Source organism: Saccostrea cucullata, unplaced genomic scaffold (assembly GCF_032062105.1).
Source record: "Saccostrea cucullata isolate Sc308-1 unplaced genomic scaffold, CSIRO_AGI_Scuc_v1 ctg530, whole genome shotgun sequence".
Classification (NCBI taxonomy): domain Eukaryota; kingdom Metazoa; phylum Mollusca; class Bivalvia; order Ostreida; family Ostreidae; genus Saccostrea; species Saccostrea cuccullata.
Window position 1 is genome coordinate 113,599 of NW_026934319.1, and position 21,445 is coordinate 135,043.

The following is a 21,445-nucleotide window of genomic DNA, read 5'->3' on the forward strand; positions in this document are numbered from 1 at the left end:
TACATACAATTTTCTACATTTACATGGATATTTATGAAATCACTACACATTGTTCAAAATTAAAGACTACATGTTGTACTTTGTCACATACATAATTATATAAAAAAAAAATTAATAATTATATTTGATCGTTTCAATATAAAACTTAAAGTTGCGCAATTATTTGCCTTATTTTTATTTTTTACTGTTTATTTCCAAAAAGTTTTCTGTCAAATTCCACAACCCAGATGATCGCAACTCTGTATGAATTGCTAGTAATCCTTAATCAAAAGGTATTATAACTATAAATCGATTAGCGTACAGGTGTCTTTCATTCCTTCACCAGCAGGGAGGGTTCTCTCTATATGAAAAGGTCACGCATCCACATCCTTAATTATTACCGACGTACACACAGTGGGTGGTGGAGGAGAAGAGTTTGATTTATTGTTAACTGCCCTGTATTATATCACATGCTGTTTTTATTAATTTTATGAAGACCTTTACTATATCAATGTTTTACACTTTCAAAAGAAATTGCTATATAGACAATGATAAAGGAATGACACAATTTAAAAATCTAACAATTAAACACACATCTGGTAATATGCATCCCTTTTACGTTATTTATACATGTGTAGAATGTTTTTAATCGGGGGTGTTCATATTCCATACTTAAGATTGTGTGTAAATTTATACATGAGAGTCTAGCGGAATTCTAAAAGACTGAATCCTTTTTAAAAAGATTAAATAAATATTACTAACACGTTACTCATCCTTTAGGATAAATTTATAGGTTTATGTTTCAAGCATCCAAGCCACCCTGAGCTGTTCTCTAATGAATATTAATGAAATGTGCGCAATGAGGATGCGTCGTATATTATGTCGATGTTGTATTAATTCTCACTCGTGCAGTTTTCGTTTTTATGTTTGTGTAATTTTCTCACTATATCGTGTAAATATTTTGTTGATTGTGTAGTTTTTCTGTAGTTTGTGTAAATTTCAATAGCTTTGTGTATACTTTCCTCACTTTGTGTAAGTTTTTACTTACTCGTGTAAATTTTTGTTTAAGGTCATGCAGAAAATAATTTTGAACCAATCGGCGTGCCATACAGAACCCATTTCTTGATAGTAAACTGAATTGTAATTTATATTTAGTAATCTAATACATATAACACGATACACATGCAGAATACTCTCCATTGATAATCTTATAATAACACAAGTGTGTCCTGATCAACGACTATTAAAACATGTTTAAAGTACAATGGTATATTGATTATTCATCAATTACATTCAAGGATGTCCAGTTCACTAAATATGACGCGTGGTGATTCACCTATGTCATAAAATGATCACAATAATTTATTGTTTTATGAATTTGCACATCGATTTCTTTCGTCAGATCGATTTAAAGGAAAAGAAACCAAACAATATATAGTGACAGCTTATAAAAATGGCACTTTTAAAAATGTATGAAAAATAGTCACTTTCATATAACATGTACAATGTTAAATGGATATAAAAAATAATTTTAGACACTGCAAAATGCATGGAGGTACTCTCAAAATGATACTTTTGAAAAAAAAAATGTAATTGGTCATCGCCATTGCCCTTTACACCCCGTGGTATGTAGGGCAGCAACGCACTTCCTCCACTCTTGTCTATCCTTGGCCAATCTCGTCAATGATCCCCAGGTCTGGTGCATGGCTTTAATCTTGCTTTGAACCGTCGCTCATCATGATGTTATTGGCTTATTTTGACCTCTATTGTCCAGTGCAGTGCAGGCTTGGGGTAATGCTAATTGTAATGGTAATGCATCGCAATGCATAACATGAACTCAAAGTAATGCTACAATGTAGTAATGTGTAATGCCCAAAATTTTGCATTACATGTAATGGTAATGTAATGCATTACTTCATAAATACAGTGTAATGCTGGCATTACATAGCATTACAAAGCATATTTTGTATGTACCTATTGTAAGAAATTAAAATGACAGGGAAATTATTGTGAATAGGTTATTTTTTTGTCGTTTTTTTTTATTATTATTTTTTGCAAGTGATAAAATTTAAAAATTTAACCTATTTAAATAAAATTTCTGTATCTCTACCCAAATTACTGAAATAATGGTAATGTAATGCATTACTTTACAATGTAATTCGCCCCAAGCCTGGTGCATTGCTGTTCTCGTTGTTGACTGGGAAGTCTTTCTCTTAGAACATGTCCACTCCATCTCCATCAGCGTTTGGTTATAATGGTACCCATGCCCTCTTGTTTGTAGCCGAGCATTCAGCAGAGACCTGTTGTGTAGAAGGATCGTAATTTCCTAAGATTCTCTGTTATTGCTATAATAATAGGATAACAGTAATTTGAAGGAATAATTTCTTATTCTTAATAATCATAATAATTTTAGTAAAAAAAAAATTAAGAAAAAGGAATATATAGGAATCTAAAGGTATACTGCGCTGTACTTATCAACTTATATTTTATGAACGCTTTCGGAAGAAAGATTGCATGGTCAGTGCTGAAACATTTTTTTTCAAAATTCCAAAATTAACATTTCTAGTACAGTACATGATATCGCAAGTATATAATATACATGATTTTAAGAATAAATGCAATGCATGTTGTAAAAAGTGAATAGCTATAGTTTTGTACTTATTCAAAAAAGAAAAAGCCTATTCCTCTTAAACTTGAATCAAAAACCTGTAACTAAACTAAAAATGTTTCTTACAAGGTAAAAAGAAAAGATTAACAATATATTTCCTTCTTACTCACTGATACACAAACCCATTAACTTTATATATATATATTTATATATCTATACTTTACTTACAAATTCAACATTATGAAGAGAGATGGTCCGTGTAACACTTATCTATAATATCAAAAATCTAAATTTTAAAATTTCTTAACACAAAATTTTGATTCAAACATTCAAATTTCAAAAACCAAAACACTTTGTGTTTTTAGAATTTTACTTCAAATATCCAAAATATCAAATTTCTAATTTAAACTTTGAATATTAGTTCGATATTCTTATTATTTAAAAGTTCTTTGACTTACCAAAAGAGATTTTGATCTAGTTTCAAAATTCATAATGAAACCAAGTTTGGAATTGATAATATGGATATTTGAAGTTAAGTTTAAAAAAAAAACAAATATGTATATATTTTTTTTACTTACTTATTTAAAACTTTAGTGTTTGAATTAAAGTTCCAAAAATCTAAAATCTTTTAAAATTTGAAATTTAGAAGTATGAAGTTTATTTTAAATATCAAAATAAATATATTTATTTTTTAGTTTGAGTTTTTGAAGTTTAGAAATTGGAAGTACATGTACATTGTAATGTATCAAATTTCAAAACTCTAAAACATTTTAGAATTGTTTAGTGTTACACTGACCACTATAGAATTTATCTTGTCTACCAAGTTCTTTCATGAGCGACGGTTTTGAAAAATATAATTCTACTATTAAAAAGAAACGTGTTAATTTTATTGAAAGTAGTTTTTCAATGTAAATTGTTCAATCGTGGGGTTCGGTCGAATTCAATCACGAATTTGGGGAATAACAATCCTTATTTTATATAAATTTATCAAACTTTAGGCAGCACAGATGCAAACTGCTATAATTATATCCGCATGACGCAGACGATATGTTGATTTCCGGCTAATACATTTATAGTAAAAGAAAATGTTTGATGATGATTTTGTATGTTTCCGACCACATACTGGATGTAATGTATATTGAAATCGACGTTTACTTTGAAAAGCATATCCAGTGTGATTTATAGCTATGTATATATTATATATGTTATCGATATATTATAAATGTTTAAGGCAAGTTCTTCAAAACACAGTAGGTAGTACACTGTATATATAATCAGTATATTAAAATAAACTGGACCTTTCATGTTTTGTTCACATCATTAAGTGTTGGTTTAGCAACCTAATTTAAATATCTGTACCTTTTTCATACGCCATAGTAGAATTTAAAGTATGTCACTCGTCAGCTTTTTAGAAAAGTTCACGCAGATCCTCTTGCTTCAAAACTATTTATTAAAATTCAATTTTTATAACATAAATAAATTCAACGATGTTAATGTTTTAACATTCAACGAAAAAACTGCTCAAAAAGCTACAAAGAAGCAAGATTTATGAGAGACTATTTCATGTGGTGGAAGGATATTTAGCAGATAATTCTGCAAATCTGCACATTAAGCATTTCAATATATTTAATATCTTGGAACTTTAGCCTTACATACTTTTACACGGAGAATATTTCTGTTAGGATATTGTTATGAATATATAATATAGGTCTTAATTTATATTAGAACCAGTTTTACACCTTTCTTAAACAAACTTTGCTAATAAAAATTGAAGATATGTCAAATAAGTCTAGATAAAATTTATACTATTTTTCGCCTGAAAAACACGTATTTTGACCAATATTTTTAAATTAACATTACTGACACCAATTTTTCTCTCATTATTTTAAAAGGCTCGATACTTGTGACTGATCAGTACTTAAGTCGTAAAAAGCTTGAGCTTGATTTAGGAAAATGCTTTATTGACTATTTAGTTTTTTAATACTCCAAATATGTTACTTTTTAGTGCAAAAAGGTCACACAATAATTTACTTGCATTACTTTGCAAGATTTGTTCAATAATAAATATTATTCAAACTATTTTAAGTAAAATAAAATTATATTTATTGCCATGGTTACATCTGATAAAATATGATAAAGGTTAAAGTAATTTACCAAAGAGTTAAAGTTTAGGTGCAAAAAGGTCAACTTAATTGTGCCGTAGATCAGTAAGATGCACACTGACCCCCTTTTTTCTCTGCAATTTTGAGTCACACTATATATTGAGTACTTATCCAAAATATACTTCTCAAAAAATCCTTGATTTAACAAATTTCACGAGTGATATACCTTAAGTAAAAAGACCGCAAACTCTCCTTGAAATGTACACCGACTGTTTCTGCGATTTGAAGTTTTGTGCGCATTTCTCATGGCAGCAGTAAAATAGAATTGATTTTATTATTTAATTTATTTAATATTTTTCTTGAATTTAATTTAAACCTTTGACATAAATCACTTCAAACGCAAGAATATTAATGAAATGTAATAAAGGCAATAAATTTTATCCTTTTCTTGTAAAATAAGATTGTTAATGTTGACAAAATATAGTGTAAAAATTGTTTAAATGGTATAGAAACATAATTTTTTCGAAACCTATATTAAATATTTCTAGCACATAACTCTATGAAAAATGCTGTGAGTAAAAGAGGGTGTTGCAGTTCACTTCTTTAATTTTCCCTTAAACTGTAGCAGTTTAAAAGAAAAAGTTTAAGCAACATAAAACGATGTATTTTCTAAACACTCTTGATCCTTATATTATACAAAGTTATAAAACGTTAGGCACCTCATTTGTAAACTGCTACATGTATTATTATATCCGCATGACGCAGAAAGATGTGTTAATTTAATTCCGGTTTACACATTTATAGTCAAAGAATAGGTTTGATACTGATTTTATTTATATGTATTTCCGACGCCGAACACACAGTATTTATCGAAACTCAAATAGATGTTGATTTGATTTAAACTAAAAGGCATATATCCAGTACATGATTTTAGTATTTATAAATTTTAAAGCATTTTTTAAAACACGTCAGGGTAAAATCAGTATATTGAGTATGATAGGATATTTTTTTTTGAAATGTTAAACTGGGCCTTTCATGTTTGGTTCACTTTTAAGTGATGGTTAAACATTTTCTTGGTACTTTTTCATACGCCAAAGTAGATAAAGAATCAAAGTAAATAAAATTACGTGGCATTGCAGCAAAATTGCGATGTAAATGTACATGAAGTACGTAGCCTAGTACCCGAGGCCTTCCGAGTGCAAGCACGAAGGCCCTTCGTGCTTGCACTCGGAAGGCCTCGGGTACTTCGTGTTTGCACTCGGAAGGCCTCGGGTACTAGGCTAGGCTACGTGCTTGCACTCGGAAGGCCTCGGGTACTAGGCTAATGAAGTACGCTGCAACGAAACTCCCCTCCTCAACGAAAGAGCGCACCAAGGGAGACAATCTCGAAAATTGCGTATTGCTTTTGCGATCTTTGTTTATACACGCAACTATGATTCATAATTTTAACTTTTCTGAGCATTTCATAGAAACAGTTCAGAATAATTTATTTTACTTTATTTTTATTTTATTTTTTGCATTTGATTTATAATTTTTTACAAATAACAATTTAAACTTACACATATTTTATTGAATGTAATGAAGGCAATAAATATCATGTTCCATGTACAATAATTTCCCTATCATGCGGGTAAAGTACTTATCAAAGAAAATAATTTGGATATTACTTTTCATTTAAACCCTCAATAAAATACTTGCTCACAGAATTCTTTCTATGAATTTCTCGTTAGAAAGAAATGTTTGTAACAGTGAACAAACAGTGAACAAAAAGCTTGGGTCAGTGATGTAAATCGTCAGGTATAGGTCAAAAATACACATGCATACAGATTTCAAGGTACAAAGCTTAATGTTGATTCGTTCCATATACAGTATAAAACTCGCTTAGTACGAACATGGATATTGTGAATTCACGGATATAGCGAAGTTATCTTGGATCCCTAGTTAATGTATAAATTTAACAAATTTCTTATACGGATAATTATAATGAATTACGGTTATAGCGAAGTAATTTTATAGGTCCCATTGACTTCGTTATAACCGAGTTTTGCTGTATTTGGAATTAAAAGCAAAGTATAAGGGGAAAAATGTTTAATATGGTTTTGACATGTCATTTGAACCTACATTGAAATTCAATATTATTAGCATTTAATACCATGCAAATTACTGTGAGTTAAAGGTATTGGACCAAAATTCCATCAAATGGAGTAAATTCAAATCTTCACAGTTTTGAGATTTTTCTTTAAATGCCCCTACCACAAGAAAGAGACCATAATAAATCTTATCTTGCTAAGGTATGACTTTTATGTGAAGTGGTGAAGTCATTATATTCAGTGATAACTTTATTGTGTACCGTGGCTTTATCATTACCTGTATATTCGTCAAAGTGATAAAATCATTAATTCAGTGATGTCTTTATTATATGCAGTAACTGTGGTTTTATCATTATATTCAGTGGCTAAATAATATAAATATAAATATGTAGTGGTAAATAATGTAATGAAGTGGTCATTTTGTTACATTACGCTGTAAAGTCATCATATGCAGTGGTTATTCCATTTTATCTCATACGTGTTGGTGATACAGGCCGTTGGATAAACTTATGCTTTATCAACGGGTAGATGCTTTATCAATAGTACTTCCGGTTTTGACACGAACCCTCGCTTCAAGATTTTATTTTATTGAAACTTTTATTTGTGAAAATTGTTGCCCTTATAAAATGAATGATAAAGAGTAGCAATATCGTTAAAAGCAAGATGTCAAAGAAGTGTCTTATTTGATCAAGGAACCCGTTGGCTATTTGAATTGAAGACAGATGTTACCCCCCCCCCCCCCACTCTTAGATCGTTTTCGGAGAAAGTAAAGCCTACATGTACCAATTAAGTTGTTGTTATAAGACTCCTTTGACATCTTTAACAATGCTTTCTTATACTATACTACGTATGCCTACCTAGTAATGTAGGTGTAACTTACCATGGATCAGCAAACAATCTAGACAAAGTCTAGGCCCCTAGCCTTGCCTAGCACGATTTGTACTGCCATCGTAAAAAGAGTTGATTTTCACGATCCCCATAGTCCTAACAACTTTCAGTCAGAAGTTCGTTTGATGTAAAGCTCCAGCAATTTTCACATGATGTTTTCAAAGACACAGATATCAAATATTCTAAATTTTGAACTCGATCTACTTTCTCTCGACGCATGTAAACATCAACGGTGCTACGTCATCAAGTTATACGTCATCAATTTGATTTTGGCAGTCATTCATGTAGTTTCGCAGGGGAAGTCTCAAAGTTTTGTTAAAACGAAAGTCGTATGAGATAAATAGAACATCTATAGGGGCCTAATTGTGTGATTTGATATTGGCTTTATGATCCAACTCGTTGAAATGGTGTATATTCGCTCGGCAAGCCTCGCGAATATATACACCATTTCAACTCGTTGGATAAAGCCAATATCAAATCACACAATATAGATATCCTCTATATATTTACATTTGCAAATGTTTTCCTTTATATAATACTATTGAAAGCAAGCGTTTTTATAACTGTATAAATACAGGTACGCGGTCAAGAGGTCATAGATGTTTGTATGGATAAACGTTCGACGTAATTTCTCAGTGACGTCATAAAGGGTCGACGCGCGTTCAGTGGATTACATACATGCCGTTGGGTTTGAAAAATAATGCATTTCACACGTTAAAAGTCACAATCAGGCAAATTTAAAGTATGAATAAGTCACAAATGTAAATATAAGTAATAAAGTATCATTTTCTGAGTGTTATTGGGATGTAAAACGGGTTGGCACATGATCAAATCTTCCATAAAGCCCTTCGGGCTTTATGGGATTTGATCACGTGACCAACCCGTTTTACATCCCAATAACACTCAAAAAATGATACCTTATTTCTTAAATATACATTAATGAAATAATTCAGTCTATGATATGATGTAAGGAATTCAGTATTTATAGTACAAACATAATTTGTGCGAAAACGCCACCGCTTAAAATTGTCTGCTTTTTGAGAAAAAAAAATTGCCAGAAACTATCATAAAATTAATTAATTACAATTTAATTTTTACCATATGTTTGAATTTGAACAATGCCAAACATACAAATTCAATTTATAAACGATCTCAGACCACCTAATATAATATGAATGTGACCTTCAGGCAGCTACATATAGCGTTCTATATGTCCGCACATCTAAAGGACAAATGATACAAACAAAAAAATGGATACCTGGAAAGGACTTATATAGGCAGTGCCTGCTGTCCAATCCTATTATGTTGATTCATAATAAAATATTGTTTAAATCAAATATTTTTCACTTCAAATCTCATTATTGCGAAATTTGAACAACAAATTAAAAACTACGCTGTGAAACGTGTACATTTTACTCACTAAAACATGATTCAAGTTATTATTTTCAATTTTTTGACAAAAGTTTGTTTATTCATCTATCCTTAACAGTAATGGTTACGCTTCATATAAAACTTACACCTATTTGATGATTGCTAGGGTATACATGTAGTCAATTTGCAACTGCACGTACATGTGTATAATAAAGTCGCAGTATAGTTTAAGATAATTGTTTTCGTTCCCATTGCAACATAACCATAATTAATCTATTTAAACACTACATAAAATTATCTTTATTTTTGCAGTTTACTTAGGATTTTCTATTTATGGTGCCATTCATCTGAAAGAGGGTTTGTCCCTTCAAAATCTTGCTCCAGAAGATTCTATCTATTTTAAATTCAGCGGTTGGTTAGACGATTATTTTGCCAGAGAGATTTTTGTCTTTTAATGTGAAAACTACCCAGACTTGTTTACCTATTTTGACACAGGAAAAACTAAGATCAGTGTTAAATACGGCAAAAGAAGATAAAGACATCGATTCTTCTTTTGAATTAAACTGGATAGCTGCATACAAAGAATCTGTATTTTATGACAACTCTTCAGAGACTGCGTTCATTACTGCTCTCCAAACATTTTTGACAAATGCACCTATTTACGCCAATGATGTAGTAATTGACTCTTCTGGAACAAGTATTACATCATCTTGATTTTTTTTGAAAACCAATAACATCAAGAATACTAAACAGGGTCAGATGATGCTGCGCATGCGGGAAGTGACGAAACATTCTGATATTCCCATGATTGTATACTCCCATGCGTTTATTTTCTTTGAACAGTTTCTCCAGATTCTCCCAAGCACCTTGCAAACTGTTGGAATCGCTGTTGTAGTCATAATTGTTGTTACAGTCTTCTTCATACCTCATCCGACATTAATCGCCATTGTTAGAATAGCACTAATCACTATCCTCCTTGGAGTATTCGGATTCATGTTTTACTGGGACCTCTCTCTGAGTTCTATAACAATGATTTCTGTAGACTTCAGTGCCCACATTTGTCACGTTTACTTCAATGTAGACGCAGACAACAGAGCCACTAAGGTTAACCTTGCTTTGGACAGATCCGGAGGACCAATATTTAATGCAGCGTTTTCTACATTTCTTGGTATCTCTGTCCTCGGATTTGCCAACAGCTATATTTTTGAAACATTTGCCAAGTTGATGTTTCTTGTCATACTTTTCGGATTGACTCATTCAATTCTTTTAATTCCGGTAGTGCTGTCATACAGTGGACCATTGGAACAAAAGAAAGAAGTCAAGAAAAATATTGAAATTTTCACCGTAGAAAAACAAAACTCGAATTCATTTCCTACGTCATAGAAGAAGCATTTTTTTTTAATTTCTCTTTTTTTTCTTAATTCTTAGTTTGGAACATTGTACATTATCAGCATAAATGTTTCAAAAACGTTTTGATTTATTTCTTTTTAGCTCACCTGAGCCGAAGGCTCAAATGAGCTTTTCTGATCACATTTTGTCCGTCGTCCGTCCGTCCGTCTGTCTGTCTGTCCGTCTGTAAACTTTTCACATTTTCGACTTCTTCTGAAGAACCACTGGGCCAATTTTGACCAAACTTGGTACAAAGCATCCTTATATAAAGGGAAATTTAAATTGTGAAAATGAAGGGCCAAGTTCCCTCACAAGGGGAGATAATCAAGAAAAGACAAAAATAGGGTGGGGTCATTAAAAAATCTTCTTCTCAAGAACCACTGGGCCAGAAAAGCTGAAACTTATGTGGAAGCATCCTGGGGTAGTGCAGATCATAAATTGTTAAAATCATGACTCCCGGGGATAGGGCGGGGCCACAATGGGGAATCAAACTTTTACATAGAAATATATATGAAAAATCTTTAAAAATCTCCTTCTCAAGAACCACTGAGCCAGAAAAGCTTAAACTTATGTGGAAGCATCCTTAGGTAGTGCAGATTATAAATTGTTAAAATGGGGAATCAAACTTTTACATAGAAATATATATGAAAAATCTTTAAAAATCTTCTTCTCAAGAACCATTGGGCCAGAAAAGCTGAAACTTATGTGGAAGCATTCTTAGGTAGTGCAAATTCTAAATTGTAAAAATCATTACCCCCGGGGATAGGGCGGGGCCACAATAGGGAATCAAAGTTTTACATAGAATATACGAGGGGTGTTAGAAAAGTTCGCGGACAAGTTCTATTGTGAGCGCGCTATTTCAACGAAACCGGTCAAACTTTCCAGATAGAATCTTTACCTTTTTTCCAATAAATATACAAGAATTTGGTGCTCTCCGGTGATTACTGAAAAATATACAGCTTTTTTATTTTGATAAAACTTGCTTCACGGAGCATGCTACATTTTGGCACGTTTACATCACAAAGACTCTTTATTAAAATTAAAAATTGCACAATTGTAGCGCAAAGAGATTTATGATATTTTACCTGCCGCTTAAGTATTCATGAAACGTCACTGGGAGAAATTTTGAACTAAATTGGAGGGTATATGACTGTTTAATAGCCGTTTATAAATGATCAACGCGTAAAAACACAGCCAAAAATCGGAACGTCATTGAGCGTCATGGAGCACTGCACTACGTAAAAATTGTGTATGCAGACTGGAAAATGTCTAAAAAGAGATTAAAATGTTCAAGATGCTGCCGGGAATTTCCTACACCTACAAAGGACAAGTTTTCAAATGGTTTAGCTTCAAAAGAATGGAAGGATTAACATTTTGAATGATTAACTCCATCGATACTTCAATACCCCCGTATCGCATAGACGTTGTGTTGCGCCTATATGGTTCTGCATAGTTTCCATTCCTGATCGATTAACTGCATAGACTTTTTTTAAGATCTCAATAATATCCGAATCAGTACAAAAGACATTATAGAAGAAAAGTAACTTGTCTTGATATGGATATTTAATTTTAAAGTAGAAAAAAGATCCGAAATATCTGAAGAAATGAAAGATTTATAGAACTGAGACAAAGCTTAACGGGTTGAAATCTGGTTGTCACGTCGCCTTACGTCAAGTGATGGCTCCGTGAATCCCATGACCTCATAGTGAAAATCGTTGTAAATTTTCAAGATTTTATAATATGGACCTGATTTTTTACATACCAATGAACAAAATGTAGGAATTTATTCAGACATAGATCATACTTCACAGTACACAACAGACTTTCCGTAATTCAATGTGTCCGCGAAGTTTTTTAACGACCCTCGTATATGAAAAATCTTTAAAAATCTTCTTCTAAAGAACCACCGAGCCAGAAAAGCTGAAACTTATGTGGAAGCATCCCGGGGTAGCGTAGATTCTAATTTGTTCAAATCATGATCCCCGGGGGGTGGGCGGGGCCACAATGGGGAATCAAAGTTTTACATAGAAATATATAGGAAAAATCTTCTTCGCAAGAACCACTGGGCCAGAAAAGCAGAAACTTATGTGGAAGCATCCTGGGATAGTGTAGATTCTAAATTGTTCTAATCATGTCACCCCCGGGGGTAGGACGGGGCCACAATGGGGAATCAAAGTTTCACTATGTTGAATCAAAGCATCCTATGGTAGTGTAGATTTCAAATTGTTTAAATTATGGTCAGTTGGGTAGGATGGGGTCACAATGTGTATAACAAGGGGAAATCTGGTAAAGAACGGAATGTTCAAAGCTTCTCAGGTGAGCGATGTGGCCCATGGGCCTCTTGTCAAATTTTTTATCTATTTTTTTCTAATTTATTTCAATAAAATAAGTGACAGTGATAATCATCGTTTCATCATGAAATAAAAGACCATTATTTCAAGAGTATTGTAATTTCTTTTTGTGCGTACGATATTTGGTGGTTATTCATTTAAATATCAATAAGTCAGAGCATAACTGATTTAGCTCTATCTGAATATGCAAGATATAAATGTATAATACACAGGCCATTTAGCAATGTAGTTGATTTAGCGGACTCTGCTTTTCTTCAATATGTGAATCAATGACAAGGAAAATTTGTTCTTGTAAAAGTTTATTTTGGTTGAACTAAAGTTAAAATGAAAACAATTAGTGATCGAATAGTGGGCGAAGACACTAATCGTAAAATGGCTCGTGATCGTATAGTGCGGCCCAGATGAGAGCGCTTGGTAAAGTTAGACTGTCATTTTTATAATGTACAATACATAATACTCATTGACATATGAAACAAACAAGTCAGGTTGAAGTAAACAAGTTATACAATAAATTTGGACAAAATCCTAGAACTTTATAAAATAAATTGTAATTTAAACATAAGCTTTAGTTAAGTGTCCTGTATTGTGCAAAAGTTAATGATAATATTAAAGTAAGTTTTGCAATGTTCCCTTACTGTTCCTGTATTGATGTCCGAAGATAGATAAAACATCCTGGTAGGTTACACTGTCCTTAATCCGCTTAACATGTTTGTTTAGTTTTACGGAAAAGTCTTACTCTTTCATATCCCGATTGGATTATAGGTCAGTGCACTCTATCATAAGTACATTTTAATCAGCTTATTTGTATGATTAATATAATTGTCTCAAATCCTATAGGTTTACAAATATTGCTAAATAGAATACACCGCTAAATGTGTTATATTTAGAGTAGGAGTTTTATATTATATCGGAAAAACACTACTGGGCTTAAAAGGCGAGAGCTCGAAATTTGAATAAACATACTAGCATCCCTATCATGCGATTTGAATGACTCTCATGTTTATCATGCTTATAGTATGTCTATAGTATTTATGATACGGAATCAGTTTTCCGTCATCGCTGAAAATAAACCAAACTGTATCGTTGATTTTTTACAGATAAAACACTGTTAAGAAACGCGCACAAAAAGTGTTCTGTGTATCGCAGTTATTCAACGGTTGACTCTTTAATTTATTTACTGCTCAGGATAAACATCCAATGGCATATTACAAATTGTACAATTATATTTACATGATATTGTATGACAGGGATTATACAACAATAATAATACCTTTACAGATTAACAAATGTAACAAATACAATATGCATGTAAAGTTTACAGATAACATACAGATTAATTATTGGCAATTCCTTATTTCAAAAGCTTTTAAAATATATTTACTAAGATAACAGAGTTCTTTGACAGCATTAGTACTAATGAGCTGTATAAATTTAAACACAGAGGGGTTACTCTAATAATATTTCTTATTGAATTTTTTTCGTTATTCTAAGTATTTAGGACATATGAGTATTAAATGATTCATAATCTACATCTTTACGTGATTTACAAATTGGACAAAATCTTTGGTCTCTTGGGATCTTTTTTTTTGCCTGCCAGTATTTCAGTTGCGATTGCATAAAATCAGTGGGATAATAAAACAACTCTCTGCAAAATAATCCAATTGGTGACTGTGATAATCATCGTTTCATCATGAAATACGTAAAAGACCATTATTTCAAGAGTATTGTAATTTTTTTTGTGCGTACGATATTTGGTGGTTATTCATTTAAATATCAATAAGTCAGAGCATAATTGATTTAGCTCTATCTGAATATGAAGATATAAATGTATAATACACAGGCCATTTAGCGATGTAGTTGATTTAGCGGACTCTGCTTTTCTTCAATATGCGAACCAATGACAAGAATAACAATTAAACACAGTTTAGAAAGTATAGTCAAGAAACGTCCACAAAAAGTGTTCTGTGTATCGCTGTTATTCTACGGTTGACTTTGTAATTTATTTACTGCTCAGGATAAACATCCAATGGCATATTACAAATTGTACAATTATATTTACAAAGAAAAGGAACGGTTGTACATATGAAAGAAAAAAAAAGTAATAATGATATTGTATGACAGGGATTATACAACAATAATAATACCTTTACAGATTAACAAATGTAACAAATACAATATGCATGTAACATACAGATTAATAATTGGCAGTTCCTTATTTCAAAACTTTTAAAATATATTTACTAAGATAACAGAGTTCTTTGACAGTATTAGTACTAATGAGCTGTATAAATTTAAATCCAACTGGTTGACAGATATATGTACCCAACATACACATTTAACTTAGAGAGGTCATCAGAAAGGTCATGTCACGAGTCATTTAGAATGTATCGGAGATACAGGGCGGGGCCCGGCTCGGGCTATCGGTCTCCAATTAAGCCCCACCCTGCATCTCCGATACGGTAGAAAACTCGTACTCTAAATATAACAAAATACACACATACTTTCATACATGTGTACAGTATGGTATACTGTGTCAAGAATATTGTCGTGAAATATACTGGATTTCAATAAAACTTAATGTCTTGTAACAGTGTATGAAAAATATAGTTTATCTTTTATCTTGTAAATATGCTATTACATATACATGTGTGTATAATTAACCATCACAATAACAATCCACTTCAATATCTAGAGATATGATATTTGAAGTCCTTTTACAATTCATTGTGTTGTTTGTTGGGTAAATCAGGGCGTAACCTGTATCTAAAGTTGCCAACATGTAAAAGATTTGCATAATGAGGCAAATTAAGAAGTTCCTTGCAAACAATTAAGAACACTAACGCTCTCAGAGAGGAATCAACTCTTGTTTATTATAGCCTAAAAAATAAGTATTTAAAGTATACATATGATTAACTGAATGTCATACATTTACATAAAAAAGTATTTCATAATTGACTTAAATAATGGACAGTATTAATTTATGTATGTACAGTTCAAAAACAATGTACATGTATGAGTGTATAATATTATGATGTCACGAATAACATCTGTAAATGAATTGTAGACAGTAGTCAGGTAACAACAGAATCGTTCCATTTCGTATCTAGAAGTAAAAAGTTAATTTAAAAAAAATGAAAAATACAAAAACAGGGTGAACATCATTTGCTTTCAAAATCTTGTCTCTTTATGATACTACTGATACTCAGTTTTTTTTGTCAAGTTATAAATATTAATGTACTTCGAAAACTTCTTTCGGGATCTTGAAGCCGGATGGAAATTATCACGGATTTTGTTACTTAACATGTTAAGATTGTGGTGTAGGTTGCATAATATTCCTGCACAATTACGTGATCAATACTCGGTTAAATAAGAACAATGAGCCTCAATATAATCAAATTACATTTCGACTTCGAACACAATGGATCGATTTTTGAGTGCTTTTCGAAATCAACTTAAGTACAAATCTTTTGGAAGAAAACCTATTTCCATTGTGATTGTTCAAAGGTATTCCTTTTTTTAATTGCCTGTATATCAATATACATTTATTGACATATTTTTTGAGGTTTATTTCTGATTTAAGGAGGCTGGGGGGTCAACAAATTAACCACCAGATTTAACTTAATTTTCTAGATATGAAATCTTAAGCTACAACTATAAAACATGATTATAATTTACATATTTCAGATATATACGTAATTTTCATCATCATCATGAAGAGAGACTTGGTCATCTCTTTGGTATGTATGGAAGATTTGTGGCGAGACATCCTGTTAAAATCTTGGCCATCGCCATCATCGTTAATCTTCTCATGGGATTAGGCATGCTTAATTTTTATGAAGAGACTAACTTGGAGAAACTCTATACACCCGAAAATAGCCAAGCTTCACAAGACTGGGATAAGTTGAAAGGTGTGTATCCCCATACCCCTGATTTCTACCCGCATAAAGGTTTGGCATCCTATGCAGAAGTACTTATCATGACCAAGGACAAAGGAAATATGTTGACGTTACCATTCTTGGATGACGTCACCTCTGTTGATAGATTTGTTCGCACCTCGATCTCGATCACAGTTTCTGGAGAAGAGTATAAATACGAAGATCTGTGTGGCAGAGCAGAAGGATCTTGTGTTGTCGACGGTGACATTTTCTTAAGCACCGACTTTAAGGAAATGATGTTGGCAAACAATATCACATACCCAATATTCAAAGGGAAATCTATAACTTCCCTCCTTGCCAACCCAACCACTTCAGATGAAATCCTGACGTCAGCAATCGGAGTAAAACTTTCATATCACCTCCTAAGCTATCATTCGGCAGAATGGGAAAAGGTTTTTATTGAAGCTATTCCAGCTGCTGTTGTGAATGTTTCAGAACTGGCTTTTTCGTACTCTTTGGCAGCAGATGACGAACTGACGGAAAACATTAAGGGAGACATAGTTTTGTACGTAACGACATTGCTATTTATGATGATTTATGCATCCATTGCCACCTCAAATCTGAACGGAAATTTCATAGCAGACAGGGCTGCTCTTGGCCAAGCAGGGGTTTTAGCGGCTCTTCTGTCTATATTGTCTTCCTTGGGTTTTCTGAGTCTTGTTGGAGTAAAATTCGTGAATATTGTAGGCGCAATGCCATTCCTTGTCATAGGTGAGTAAATCCAGAATTTTTTTAAATCTGTATAAATTGTGGAATAAAAATGAACCTGTCTGTACGCCTGTTTATAAACGATTATTTGTCTAATGGACATAAAAAAATAATACCAACATAGAGTTGATCTTCAGGATACACTTCTAGATGTTAATCAGTATATATTTGTATAAAAATCTTTTCAGGAATCGGAATAGATGATGTCTTCCTTCTATTATCTGGCCTTGCTGATGCTGAGTCGATAGAAACGACCACAGTATCGGATAGAATTTATTACATGATGAAAACAAGTGGAGTCGCAATAACCATAACATCAGTAACTGATTTTCTAGCCTTCTTAATCGGAGCCAGTTCAGTATTCATAAGTGTCAGAAATTTCTGCATTTTCACAGGTAATCTTATATTTATTAGATGAATTCAATTTCTTTGTGTATAAAGGTATTTACTTATAAGGATTATATCAAAAGACAAGCTGCAACAGCTTATGATCCAGTAGAATTGTTTTTATATTTTGTTTTATAATGAGGTCTCGAATTTCTATTAATGTTTTACCCTTACATATCTAAACTTATCCACTACAAAAAGAGATTTTGCATGTTTACTTGTGAGATGAACGCCAAATGATAAATGGTTTTATTTTCAAAATAATTTTTAAAATGCATCTTGGTTAGTTAAAAGACCGATAATAAATAACACATCACCACAATTCAATTTCTTCGTCCGCAAAAATGGGCGTCATGTTACATTTAAGCCCTTAGAAATTTTTGGTTGGTTTCACCATTGCAAGTGAAGGGTGTAGTGATTAATTATTAAATTTATTTGGGTTTAATAAAATTAATTCAGATTAAGTTAAGTATGTACTGGGAATACCGAATAACGTTTTTATGCCTTGAAGCCTTGTATGTAAGAAAGACAAGGGGTGGGGTGGGGATGGTCCTGAAACAAAAAAAACGATATAAAACCTTTGAAATGATTTCAGCTGATTTCTTTTACACATGTATTCTTGTGTTTGATAATGATTAAAAACGTATCCAAATATATATTAATTTGTAAATGTAAAATAAGATCTTCAATCACATAGGTCCTTCAAACATAAAATTTTTTTTTTTTTAAAGCAGATTTTATTAACATTCATATTTTTTGCCGTTTCAGGAGTTGCAGTGCTTTTTTGCTACATCAATCAAATCACAATTTTCTGTGCATGCATCGTTCTCAATGAGAAAAGGATTAAAAGCAATCGCCATTGTTTTGCTTGCTGCGTAAAAACTAAGGACAAAAACTCACTCAAGGAAGATGGGAAAACCGGGTTTTCACTTTACGCATGCGCTGGATATGCACCAAAACATCGGGATGATGTCGACAGTCCTCTTGAGAGATATCCCAAAAGACTCATTCAAAAGATTTTGAGTTATACGGTGTTAAAGATTGCAATCATTGTTATTTTTGTGATTTATTTAATATGTTCTATTAATGGAGCGGTTAATATACAGGAGGGTTTGTCCCTACGAAATCTTGCCCCAGAAGATTCTTTCTATTACAAATTCAACAGCTGGTTGGAAGATTACTTTACAAGAGAGACTTTTATGTCTTTTAATGTGATGTCTACCCAGACGTATTCATCTTCACTGACACAGGAAACCCTGGAAGCAGTGCTATCTATGGCGAAAGACGATAAGTACATCGATTCCTCATTTGAAATAAACTGGCTTGATACCTTTAAGAAATCTGCCTTGTATGTTAACTCATCAGAGACAGAGTTCATTTCTGCTCTTCGAACTTTTTTGATAACTAACCCAATTTATGCCAGTGATGTAGTATTTGACTCTTCTGGAACGGCCATTACAAACTCTCGATTTTTCCTGAAAACCATTGACATGAAAAACACTGTTGATCAAGGTCTGATGATGAAAAGCATGCGAGAAGTGGTTAAAGGCTCTCCCATTCCCATGATTGTGTATGCTCAAGCTTTTATTTATTTTGAACAGTTTATCCAAGTTCTTTCAAGCACCTTGCAAACTGTTGGAGTTGCTATTGTTGTTATAGTAATTGTTACACTCTTCTTCATGCCTCAGCCTTCATTAGTCCTCCTTGTTGCCCTGTCACTGCTGAGCATCCTCCTTGGAGTGTTTGGTTTCATGTATTACTGGGACATCTCCCTGAGCTCCATTACTATGATACATCTCATCATGACGGTGGGATTTTCTGTCGATTTCAGTGCCCACATTTGTCACGCCTATCTTAATGTTGGTTCATTCAACAGAGCCACCAAAGTCGACCTCGCTCTTGACAGATCTGGAGGACCAATATTTAATGGAGCATTTTCCACACTCGTTGGTATTTCCGTCCTAGGATTTGCAAACAGCTATATCTTCGAAACATTTGCGAAGGTTATGTTTCTTGTAATATTTTTCGGACTGATACATTCAGTCCTTTTGATTCCCGTTGTGCTATCATTTATTGGGCCAGTGAAAGATAAAGAAGAAGCCATGAGAGAAATAGAAATCCGCACCATACAAAGACAAACGTCAGTAACTAGTAATACTAGCGCTAAAAGTGACCAAATTACTGGACAAAATTCAGTACCAAAGAATACTACCGCTGAAAGTGACCAAAAAATTAGACAAAATTCAGTAACTAGTAATACTAGCGCTAAAAGTGACCAAATTACTGGACAAAATTCAGTAACTAAGAATACTACCGCTGAAAGTGACCAAAAAATTAGACAAAATTCAGTAACTAGTAATACTAGCGCTAAAAGTGACCAAATTACTGGACAAAATTCAGTAACTAAGAATACTACCGCTGAAAGTGACCAAAAAATTAGACAAAATTCAGTAACAAGTAATACTAGCGCTAAAAGTGACCAAATTACTGGACAAAATTCAGTAACTAAGAATACTACCGCTGAAAGTGACCAAAAAATTAGACAAAATTCAGTAACTAGTAATACTAGCGCTAAAAGTGACCAAATTACTGGACAAAATTCAGTAACTAAGAATACTACCGCTGAAAGTGACCAAAAAATTAGACAAAATTCAGTATCTAGTAATAGTAGCGCTAAAAGTGACCAAAATACTGAACAAAATTTAGTAACACCTAATAATAGCGATTAAAGTAACCAAATTACTAGTAGTTACATGTAATAGGCACAACGGTGTCTGATACATCTGCTTCACATTTCCATATTTTTCAAGAGAAAGACATTGATGGCAAACTAGCCACTACATGTAACCTGTCAACCAGCTCAGCTTAATTAATGAAAACTTTTTCACAAAGAATTAAAGAGCAGGCTCATGGGAATCATAGACAACTGCCTCCTAAAGAAAAATGAAACCTGCAAAGAACAGTGGATGCTAACTCATGATATTCACCTACATTATACATCTCTTAATTCATTATAAACAGCATTTTGGTCATTATGCAAACGCAAAGAAGAGTTCAATATTTTGTATTTGAATTAAAATTTTAAAGCGTGTGCCATAAAATAAATGGCTAATTTTTACGACGGATTTTAAGGGTAAAGAATTTGATCCATTGAAAACAGAAATGAAGCACCACCAAAATTTCAAACAAACAGAAAGTGGATAAATGACATTAAAATCTTTCTGAATGTTTAGCTAATCTATTATTCAACAATTTGAATTGATTGTACATTTCATATTAAATCACTTTTGAACACAAAAACTTTTGTTTGAATTTCATTATTACAATTCATTATACTGTGGAAAGGAATGTTGGTTTTACGAAGATGTTTTAAAATATTTTCTGTTTATCGTTGCTATCGTTCACATTTCTTTTTATACATGTCATCTATTGAATCACTTTGTCAAAAAAGTGATCTATGATCTACATATAAAGTACTCTGCTGGGGTTGATATTGAAAATATGCTGGGATTCCCATTGACGATATATTTGTAGTTTTTTGAGACCAGATCTTCATCAACCTGCAGGAATTCCGATGGGCACTCACTGTGCTCCTTCAAAATTCAAACTACCTTTTTTGAGATTCTTATAAAAAAGA

At 32.5% G+C, this 21,445-nt stretch overlaps 1 protein-coding gene across 1 annotated transcript; it reads left to right on the top strand.

Moving 5' to 3' along the window:
- The first annotated feature begins 2,199 nt into the window (after nt 1-2,199).
- LOC134240483 (patched domain-containing protein 3-like) lies at nt 2,200-20,677 on the top strand. The gene is made up of 5 exons (XM_062722569.1): nt 2,200-2,297; nt 16,463-17,424; nt 17,610-17,816; nt 18,577-20,028; nt 20,619-20,677. Exons 1-5 carry the CDS (start codon nt 2,200-2,202, stop codon nt 20,675-20,677), a joined length of 2,778 nt encoding a protein of 925 aa, XP_062578553.1.
- The last annotated feature ends 768 nt before the right edge of the window (nt 20,678-21,445 follow it).

What these genes read in the sequence shown, in the direction of transcription:
- LOC134240483 (XM_062722569.1), top strand. Translation starts at nt 2,200, where the DNA reads ATGTCCACTCCATCTCCATCAGCGTTTGGTTATAATGGTACCCATGCC. An exon ending in ACCTGTTGTGTAGAAGGATC is followed by an intron (nt 2,298 to 16,462) that starts GTAATTTCCTAA and finishes TACATATTTCAG; the next exon opens with ATATATACGTAATTTTCATC. An exon ending in AAATTTCTGCATTTTCACAG is followed by an intron (nt 17,817 to 18,576) that starts GTAATCTTATAT and finishes TTGCCGTTTCAG; the next exon opens with GAGTTGCAGTGCTTTTTTGC.